This window comes from Podarcis melisellensis (genome assembly GCF_964234715.1).
Source record: "Podarcis melisellensis genome assembly, chromosome: 14".
NCBI lineage: Eukaryota > Metazoa > Chordata > Lepidosauria > Squamata > Lacertidae > Podarcis > Podarcis melisellensis.
In genome coordinates, this window is record NC_138546.1 from 18,678,450 (window position 1) to 18,689,284 (window position 10,835).

At 51.3% G+C, this 10,835-nt stretch overlaps 1 protein-coding gene across 1 annotated transcript in view; it reads right to left on the reverse strand.

Annotated features, from left to right (window-relative positions):
* Positions 1-9,628, reverse strand: part of LOC309356566 (cytoplasmic phosphatidylinositol transfer protein 1-like) — a 47,546-nt gene extending 37,918 nt beyond the window's left edge. The window contains exons 1-2 of the mRNA XM_081888107.1: positions 9,336-9,628; positions 1,827-1,997 (exon numbers count right to left, since the gene is read on the reverse strand). Of these exons, the coding sequence (XP_081744233.1) occupies positions 1,827-1,874 (48 nt within the window). The 5' untranslated portion in view covers positions 1,875-1,997; positions 9,336-9,628. The remainder of the gene's footprint in view (positions 1-1,826; positions 1,998-9,335) is intronic.
* Positions 9,629-10,835: the final 1,207 nt, after the last annotated feature.

The following is a 10,835-nucleotide window of genomic DNA, read 5'->3' on the forward strand; positions in this document are numbered from 1 at the left end:
GTGGTGTTTCAGGTTAAGAACAGTTTCAGGTTAAGTATGGACCTCTGGAACGAATTAAGTACCTAACCTGAGGTACCACTGTACATCTGGAGGACCACAGGTTCCCCCACCCTGTAAGGTGCAGCGGTTAGAGCATTGGGCTTGAAACTGGGAAACCAGGCCTCAAATCCCCACTCTGCCATGAAGCCCACTGGGCTAGTCACTACCTCTCAGCCTAACCTACCTCACAAGGTCGTTGTGAGGATAGGATTGGGGAGTGTGTGCCGCCTCGAGCTTTTTAGAGGAAAGATGGAATATAAACGTAATAACAGCAAGATGCATGGCGATTTGCTGTGGCTCAGTTGGTTAGATCGTAGTGCTGATAACGCCGAGGTTGCAGGTTTGATCCCTGTATAGGACAGCTGCATATCCTTGCATTTCAAGGGACTGGTTTAGATGATCCTCAGAGTCCCTTCCAACTTTACAATTCTACGATTCTATGTACTTCCAGGATGTCCAGCTCCTCACCCAGAGAGTGTATTGACCAGAGACAGGGCACTGTGGCCCTCCAGATGTTGTTCAACTCCAGTCCTGCCTGACTACTGGCTGGCGTTTAAGGGAGCTGAAGTCCGAGAACATATGGAAGGCCACAGGTTCCCCATCCCTGGTTCTCCACTTTTAAATGCTCTGAGGCGCCCCTCACTGCAAGGAGATCTCGCCCCTCATGCGTGGATGGAGCTCCTAAGCAGGGCCACTTCCTGTGCTCTTTAGCTTGCCCTGCTCCCTGGTGTTCATGCAGACCCTGTGTCAGGGACAGGGTGGCAGGTGCAGCTTCACGCACACGCATCAACACGCGCGCAAATGAATCTGAACAGGCCTCATGGGAAACAACAAAAGAGTACTGAACTCCAGTCATTGCAAAGCAAGTAGATATTCAACAGGCTGGTCCCAGGGCTTAGATTCAAACCAGCTGAGGATATGTATAGGATATGCATAGAAGCCCCACGGCTGTCAACACAGGGCCAGTGGGTGCACATGAGCCCACGGAGGCCTTTCTGGTGCCCAAAGGGTACATCACATTCTACAAGCCTAAGTGTGTCTGTGTGTGTGTGTGTGTTTGTATGTGTGTGTGTGTGTGTGTGTGTGTGAGAGAGAGAGAGAGAGAGAGAGAGAGAGAGAGAGAGAGAGAATGGAATATTAACTCTTGCCTCTTCAGCTACACTCTTCAGAAAGACCACCCCCTCCTCCAATGATGCTTAGGGGAAGGAGAAGTTGTAGAAATTGTTAAAAAGTTAACTGTTGAGGGGAGAGAGCAAGTACATGCAATTCTGGTGAGAGTGTGTGGTTGTGGTGTGTGTGTGTGTTGCCCACAACCAATGTACCCGTTTTTGCAAATGTGCCCCGGGGTCCCGACCCCCCTGCCCAAAGTCAAACCTCTGCTCCAGCCCCCACCTTATTCTCTGCTATAATATATTTCTCCCGGGGAGTCTGGTAGGAAGAGATCTCTCCAGCCTTTTTCTTCTCCAATTATATTGTTACCTGTCCACACACACACACACACACACACACACTGCTCATCTCTGATCTTTCCTCAGTAAAACGCATCCTCTCTCTACCACTCTACCAGGAGCTCTCTGGAAGTAAAAGGGAAATGGGCTGCATCTGAGCCTGCTCTACACAGCAGGGGGTGAGTACCCCATTCTCCCCCCTCCCAAAAAAAGAGGAGTCCCTGGCTCCGGACAAGGCTCAGAGGCCACTTTGCTAAATGGCAGCAAACACCCAACTGCAACCAGCCTCTCCTTCCCTGTGCTATTGCAGGCTGATCACTGCATCTGCCTGACGCTTACCTCTTCGGTGGTGAGGGGCATGCAGATCCGATACTCTTTCACCAGCATGCTGCCTGTCGTCTCTCTGGGCGCTGGGCTGGGTGGACCCTCGTGGCACGGCACACTCCAGTGGAAACGGGGGCTCTTCACCAGCCAAGTGGCCCCTGAGGATCCCTTGAGGAAGGTTGCATCCTGCAGCCGAGAAGAGATGTGTTAGAGTGGAGTAAAGCACCGCCTCTGGGAATTTGCTTGGCTGGGCAGTCTTGAGAAGCAATCGGCTCCCTCCTTCACTCAGATCCAAAGCTCTACTTCTTTATATCTCTCCCCGCTTTGCTACAGGCACAGCTCTGCCTGTGACTTCATAATCGGTTGTCATGGTAGCTGTTATGAGGTCACTAGTCTCCTCAGCCAAAAGAGCTGTAGAAGCCAGACCATGGGAAGTAAGGAGGAGGCAGGAGGTGGAGGGGTTAGGTCACATCAGTGCTCCTTCGCTGCTGGAACCATCCCACTACCCAACCACCCCAAATCTTCTCACGTTATTTTAGGATATGTAGTGTTTAAAAAACCTCACCCAGTCAGCAAGCTTACTCAAAAGGTCAGGCCTAACGGGTATGTAGGGGAGAAAAACAGCAAGACTCCAATGTATATTGGAACTAGCTGTAACCGCGGCCCACTCTGCCATGCCTGGGGTTATAATTCGTGCCCCACATTCTCTTTTTAATGCCAGGGTTCAGGCTGCTTCTGTGAGGCGGGAAGTAAGAAGGATAGCCCTCTGATTATGTGCAGAGTGCCTTTATCCCCTCAAAAAATGATTACAGTGCAGATCTTGCAGCTTCCAGGCAGCACACAAGTCTTGGCCACCTGTTTAGACAACAAATTAGCCACCTCTTTGGGGAAGAAGTCTCCTTGTGGGGGGCCTAGCTGGCTGCCATCTGGCACCATAGTCCCAGCCACTTTTCACTGTGAGCTCTGCCCCAATGCAATGTACTAGAGTCCCTGACTAGTATTATTCCAAAGATGCTCAGTGGGGCACCTGGCTGGACACTGTGATGAGAGGATGCTGGACTTACAAAAGCCTCCACCCCCACATAAGTACCACAATATATGTGACACATGTGGTCCACCATAGGATTTCCAAGGATTTTAATTTTCCCTTTAGAAATCCAAGCATGATGCAGGTGCCTACATTCTCCCCTCTGCAAGCCAGTGAGGCTATCTGCCATGTCCCCTGCCTTGGGGTCCCAATGTGGGCCTGAGGAGCTCTGATTCAGATGATACACTCAAGGAGTCCTCGTTCCCTTCTCTATGCTGCCACGGGCTGAGGAGCTGGCTCTTCCATCACCCTCTGAAAATGATTCCTCTGCAGGCCCATGTGCCCCACAGCCACACAGAAGCCACGTGACGAGAGAAAAGGCTACTGGCCCCTTTACATATTGCAGAGCAGCCCTTGCAGAGGAAGGAGTTGCTGGGAGATGACTTGATCTGTCAGCCTTTCCAAGGCTTCAAGTGACTCTCAAGTCATTGCTAAGACAACATCTTCTCAAGCTCAGCTAGCAGGGCCCACTGGGAACTATCCAGGGTCCTGATATCTCCTTGCCACACCACCGAAAGAAGTTCTAGTGTTCAATGGTTTTTACCAAACAGGGCACTAACAGCACCTGGGGCAGCCAGAAGAGGCATGGAAAGAGATGATGATAAGGCAAAAAGTGCTGCTCTGATCAAGTTTAAAGCATATAGAATCATAGTTTTGGGAGATTCCCCGAGGATCATCTAGTCCAACCCCCTGCAATTCAGAAATATGCAGTTCTCCCATAGGGGGATTGAACCTGCAACCTTGGCATTATCAGCACCATGCTCTGACCAACTGAGCTACCCTGACTGATCATGGACACAAGTTGCTTTAGAGCAGGGATGGGGGCAACCCTTGGATCTCCAGATGCTGCTGGACTACAGCTCCTATCCTCCCTGCCTGTTGGTCATGATGCCTGATGGGAGATGGAGGCCTCCAACATCTGGAGAGCCATAGGCTTTCCATCCCTGATTCAAAATAAAACAATAAGGGGATCTGATTTTGGGCCTGAAGATGTCGTCGGCACCACCTACCCCCTGAGCCACCTCCAGGCTGGGAAAATTTGAACCATGGTCCTGCCAGGTCTCATCCGGCACACTCTCCCAGCCTTCAGGAACCTGGTGCTCTTCAGATGTTTTGGACAATTCTCATCAGCTCCTGCTGAGCTGGGGATAACAGGAGCTCTAGTTCAAAACAGCTGGAAGGCCCCCGATTGACAAGACCTGTGCTAACCTATACTGTCCTTCAGCCACATGGAGACTACAAATACAATACTCTCGTCCTATCACATTTCAGGTGCCAGCCATCAAGCAATCCACTGTAGAAAAAGCTTTCTGACAGAGTTGTTTGACAGTGGAAAGGTCTCCTTGGGGAGGTTGTGGACTCTCCTTCCTTGGAGGTTTTTAGGCAGAGGTTGGATGGCCATCTGTCAGGGGTGTTTTAGCTGAGATTCCTGCATTGCAGGGGGTTGAACGAGATGACCTCCTTTCTTACTCTACAATTCTATGATTCTATGTGCCAGCATGTCAAACCAGCCCTGTTAGGTAGGATTCCTTCAGGAAGTCAACATAGGATATCCATAAAATTTGCAAGCAAATCACAAGGGCGGGGAAAAGGAAGGGCTTCTTCAGACAGCAGAGTTAAGCTGTCAAATTCACTCCCACATGAGGCAGTGATGGTCGCCAGCTTGGAAGACTTTAAGAGAGACCTAGACAAATTTGTGGAGGAAGCTATCAATGGCTAGTAACCCTGACGGCTGAATGTTCTCCTTCCACTGTAGGGGGCAGCATGCCTCTGAATAGCACTTGCTGGAAATCCTGGGTGTGTACTGTTGCCCTTTGGTCCTGTTTGCAGACTTCACCATTGGGACATCTGGTTGGTGCTTGTGAGAACTGGACTAGATGGGCCTTTGGCTTGACCCAGCAGGTCTTTTCTTGGGCTTGGCTTACATTTGTCACCGATCCTGGCTGCGAGCCTTCCAAGCACAGCACGGCGCTTCGCGTTAAGGGCGTGCAAAGTGCTTGGCTTTATTTCAGAAACCAGCTTCTCCAGCTGTCCTCTCAAATCCCTCTCACAACAACCCTGAAAGGTAGGACCAGGTGTGAAAGCAAGGACTTGCCTAAGGCTATGCGTCACAGCTCAATCCTGAATGCTTCTGAAATGCTAATGTTCTGCAGGGTGAATTGCACTTCTCCCGAACAACGCATGCCCTGAATAGAAAGGCTCCCTTGAGCAAGCCTACCCACAATGGAAGTCTATTTCCCAGTGGGAAGATGTGGCTGTTTTTGAGATCCTTGCACCCTTCTGTTACTCAGCAGCATCTCTTGCAGATGGGATCTGCTGCAAGCTTGTTGCATTGCTGACTATGAGGACTCATTTGAGAGCCACTGTGTGTATTTGCCTTGTATGCAAATAATAAAAAGCTCGCGGAGATGTCTCTCTCTCTCTCCCGCCTCTTCAGAGAATCCAAGCGCTAATGAACAGACACCACACTTGGTCTTCGCCCAAAGGGCAACTTATTTATAACGTGGCTGCTAATCCGCTGTCAATATGCTTCTGATGATAATACATCTATTCTTAATGGTTAACAACCAGCTGCCCAAGTTAAGACGAAGACAAACAGGAATTTTGCTTAGTGGCGGAGGGAAAGAGGAGCTCACCCAGTTCTGGAATACATCACCTAATTTTTATGGTGGGGGGAGGTTTGAAAATATGGAGCATGGATATGCAATTCATCATCATCATCAATATCATCATTGTATCCCGCCCTTCTGACTGGGTTGCCCCAGCCACTAGCTATAGATAGTCTGGAAAGGATTTAAAAGGTTCTCGGAGGATGGATCTATTAATCCAGAGGTGGGAAAACTCAGGCCTGAGGGGGAAATGTGGCCCTCTGGGCCTCTTCACTTGGCCCCCAGAACCATCCCCAAGCCACACCCCTCACTGGCTCTGCTTTGCACCCATCTTGAGTGTTTTTGCCTGGCTAGAATTTGTCCTCACACAGATTGTGCTTTGTCCCTGCCTGGATGGATAGAGTGTCCATGTTCAGAAGCTGTGAATGCTGATGATGGATGTGGGGCAGAGGGCAGGAGGGAACTGTTGGTCCGTGTTATCTGGAGGACCACTCCAGGGAATATGATACTAGGCATAGGATACCAAGCGCTGCTTTTGTGCAACATACTTTGCACTTGAGAAAATCAGTCCCCAGGTATAAAATGCATTTAGATAATGGGCCAGTTCTAAAATGTGATGGTGTGTATAAATCAGAGCTCTCCTTCATTGGCTGAGAGACAGCCCAATGAAAACCCTGCAGTCTGAATCTCATCTTGAGGCAACCCTGACTTTCTCAGCCTCAGCTTTTCCATCTGCAGTGTGGACATAACAACACCGACCTACTCTACGGTGCTGTTGTAGGTTATGAAGCAAGGAAGCACTTAGAAAGCAACATGTTGTGAGCATGTGTGGGTGGGGGCCCCAATCCTTTTTTTGGCCTTTTGTAGAGTATCTTGTGGTTGGCAGGGGAAGAGGGAGCAAAAGCTGCAGCCAAGAGGGAAAAAATGCACCATGGCCCAGCAGATGTCAGACTGGGACAGATTCACTCATGCTGGAGTTGCTCTCTAGTCCAGCATCCTGCCTCGTAGTCATAGACCTGGAGCCTTCTCCTCCTCCATTAATATGCCTAACTTTGAAAGCCATCTCAGCTGCCAGCCATCACTGCATCTTGTGGCAGTGAGTTCCATGTCTGAACATACAAATAGCAGAGAGCCCCGGTTCAGGGTTGGGCTCAATGCCAGCCTGAAGATCTGTCGAAACTAGCACCCTGCTTCCCACAGGCAGAGGGTCTTCTCGGGGGTGGCGCCTGCCCTGTGGAATGCCCTCCCACCAGATGTCAAGGAAATAAACAACTATCTGACTTTTAGAAGACGTCTGAAGGCAGCCCTGTCTAGGGAAGTTTTTAATGTTTGATCTTTTGTTGTGTTTTTAATAGCCTGTTGGAAGCTGCCCAGAGTGGCTGGGGAGGCCCGGCCAGATGGGCAGGGTGTAAGTAATAAATTATTATTATTATTATTGTTATTATTACTACTATTTTTTAATTTTTATTATTACAGTATCTCCTCAGGGAGCCTCCAAAGAGATTCTGATAGTTAAACCTTAGGGCACAGGAGCCAACTTCTATTTGAGGGAGCTGTCCCCCAACTTGATGGGCATTGCTATTCAAATGGCGCGCATGCACTGCATCATGTGATCGATTACCTGCTTCCCTGCTCCTCTCCACAATATTTTATTCAAATTGGCACACCTGCCTAAGAGCCTTGGGGTCAAACTATGTGTTACATGAACTGTGTGGCTAGCAGCAACATCAGCATTTTTTTAAAAATAAAAAATAAAAATCCCAGGCAGGGCAGTGGTGGTTTTCCAGGATCAAAGCAGAAATCATCCCACTGCAGTGAACCTTTGAATCAAACCTCCCAGAAGTCCTAAATTCAAACACAGAGTGGAGGAATCTGCAAATTCAGAGCCGTTCCCTTAAGTAGCCAGATGGCTCTCTTTATGCTGCTCTTGTTTTTAATAAAAGAACGGTCCCTTACAACACACACACACACACACACACAGAGGATAATCTCATTTCTAGTTCTTGAATTGCTAAAACAGGAGTTGCCAAGCTACAAATCTGTGACCTCAAAAATCCTCGTCCCCGAATTCCAGATCTGATTGGACTGTTTATGTTTACTGTGGGGCTGTAGCTACAAGTTGCAGGCAAATATAGCAGGAGCAGAGAGAGAAAGATCGTGTGGTGGTTTTTTGTTTTTTAAACAAGAAAAGCTCTTCAAGAGGGAGGAGAGCAGTTAACCCTTTCCCTGCTGCCCGTTTTTGCAATCCAGATGCACAGCGACTTCCCCTCTGCTGAGGCTCAAAATTAAGCCCTTGATTTGGAAGGGGCTGCTAGAGGAGATGGAGAGAGGGGTATAGGATGGAGAGATCACAATGAGGGAGAGACAGTGAAGCCTCCTATCACCACCAGGAACAACTTTTCTTAACCACACACACACACCCCACTGCAGAAATGGTCTGGCTAGGTCCTTAGTTGGAATGCTGTACGAAGGCACTAGGGCTTCATATGTCCCACAGCAAAATCTGACCATGCAACAGGTTGTCAAGTGAAGCCGGATGGCAAATGAACCTCTTTCAAACCTTCAAACTCTCCCAATTCCACGCACAAGAGTCTCATTCTGTAGGAAAAGGGCGTCAACCCAGGAGAAACGTGCTCAGTTGCAGGCTCAGCCCTTAACATGTTAGCAGCAACTGATCCTGTGCATCTTCACTCGACATTTAAGCCCCGTGGAGTTCAAAGTGGGGTTCACCTTAAAGCAAATACAAGTTGTGGGGCGGAGGTGCCTTGGTGCATGCGCAAAGAGCGTTTCGTACCCCGAGCCCAGCAGCTGGCCCCTTCAAATAGAGGGGGGGTGGGGGTGGTCGTGGGAACCTTCCAGATTGCGGGCGGAGAGAAATTGCAGCCCATCTCCTTTCGCGCAGGAAGGACTCAGCCTCGCTGCTGCGGCTTCTCCCCTCCTTCCCTCCCTGCTCCGGACCAGTTCTCACCTGCCCGACGGCTGCCAGCAAACAATGGCTAACTGGGGCGTGGAAGGCAGGAAAGAGAGAGGGAGAGGGAGCCGGAGGTGGCGCCGCCGCCGCCACGCCCGGCTCGCCTCGGTGTTTCCACGGGCCCCGCAGGCAGGCAGCCTGGGCGCGCCTCGCCTCTCGCAGGGGGTCGGTTGGCCACGCGGGGAACACCCGGAGGATGGAAAGACTCTCACCGAGAGGAGGCGGAGGGGCGCCCGGCAAAGACCCCGCACGGCCACGTGCTTCGCCACCTACCCCGGGGTTGCCCAGACGGGGCGGAGTTTGAAGGGGAAGGGCCGGGCAGCCCTCCTCGTTTCTCCTCCGCGGGCGATTTTCCTCCTCGGCTCGGATCCTGGCCGATCTCCCCCAGCCACAGCCCCTCCTCGCTTTCCTCCCGCGCTCGCCTCGCCGGTGCGCGCCCTCTAGGCTTCCTCCCAAGAGCGCTTCTGGGAAGGCAGCCTTTCCAAGAATCGCTCTTCCTCGTCTCGCCCTCCCTCCTCCCGTCCCCTCGGCAATCCCGGCTCTTTTTCTTGTTCGCTCATCGCGCTTTTTCACCAGCCCGGGATCCCCCAGCCCCACATCCAGCCAACATTTCCCCACCTTCCTCCAGGTCCCCCCACCCCACCCCGTGCGCATCCGTGCCCTCTCCAAATTCTCGCCTCTTCGCTTGCGCAATCCGTCCCCACTCCGTCTAGGGGACCCGCTTTGCGTTGCCTCCCTGGAACGCAGCCCCGCCACCACCAATGAAAAGGAACCATGTCCCGGGATCAAATCCCTTCCTGGGGTTTCCTGAATCGTCCCAGTGCCCAATCTTCCACACCCACCCATTCCCTGCTCACCCGGACGCGGGTCGCCCAGCTCAGCCGGCTTCTTCACGACCAACCAGTTCCCCTTCCTCCCCGGCGATCCTCCCTCGCAGCCGCCGCACGTGCCTGTGGCTGCGGGCCCAGAGAGCTGCCCGCTGCCGTAGGAGGAACTGGGAGAGGGGAGAGCGATGCGCTCCTGCACCTTCGAGAGCGCCGCTTTTGCACAGCCCTTTTCGGAAGCCGGCCGCCGTCCAACCCAGTCCTCTTGGGTAGCCGCCTCCTCCGACGACCCCTAGGGGAGAGAATCCGGCGTCGCACCTCGCTCTCCTGAGCCGCCCCCTTCCTGGAGCGGGTGGGCGGCTGGGAAGAGCCTGGAGCGTCGGAGGAGGAGGAGGAAATACTTCGGCTTTGTGGCCGAGGGGGTGAGAAAAAGTAAAGTGAGGGGGGTCTCACGGCAGCCAGGAGGGACTCACTGACTTTCCACTTCCTCCTGGGATGGGGTTTGCCAGCCTCGCGGTCACTATAGTTGCATCGCAGGAAGAAATCCAACCGGTGGCGTTTTGGTGCTCCGTCGGTGCAGCTTTGCGCAATACCACCTTGGGAAGGGAAGCTGCGTTATAAGAGCCTAAGAAGAGCCCCACAAGATCAGGGCCAAGCCGATCCCCATGGGAAGCCTACAAAGAGGAACTGAGTTCAGTCAGCAGCTGGTATTCCGATATAGTGCCTCCCAGAATGAAGCTAGGACACTTAGCCTTCATGGCTAGTAGCCACTGCTTTTCAATGAAAACCAGTGTATCTGAAGAAGTGTGCATGCACATGAAAGCTCATACCAAGAACTAACTTAGTTGGTCTTTAAGGTGCTACTGGAAGGAATTTTTTTTGTTTTGACTATGGCAGACCAACACGGCTACCTATCTGTAACTGGTTTTCAATGAATCTGTCAACAAGGCATCCAAGTTGGTGACCATCGCTTCCTCTATGGGAAGGTAGTGAAATCCACAGTAGACCTAGGCTCTTTGGCTGAGGTTAGCAAAAGAACAGAGTAAGAACCCGGTTGCTAAATCAGGCCAGCGGTGGCCCACCTCATCCAGCATCCTGTTGCCACAGTGCCAACCAGATGCTGCAATGGGGAGCCCCTAAGCAGGACCTGAGGGCAACAGCCCTCTCCCCATTTCTGAGTACAAGCAACTGTCATTCAGAAGCAGCCAGCCTCGTGTCAGTAAAGGTGGAACTCCATCAAAATTTGGAGCTAGACATCTTGGGGTGCATCCCTTGTACGTACCCCCAATATATATTTAATAGGTATAGTTGTTTAAAATTGGAAGTATTCATTTTTTTCCGTTTTGTTTTAAGAAGTAGAAGTAAAGCCCTCAATTTAAGAGCAGTGAAAATACTCAGCGTTTTAGACTTGTGGGCTGCCAGTTTTTGTTTTTTGCAAGAACCGTGCTTCTTGACAGTTAAATACTACACAGAAATTCAAGAGCCTTGCTTATCCCCCACTTTGCTGGCTTTTTAAACCTCTTCTGCTCCTGT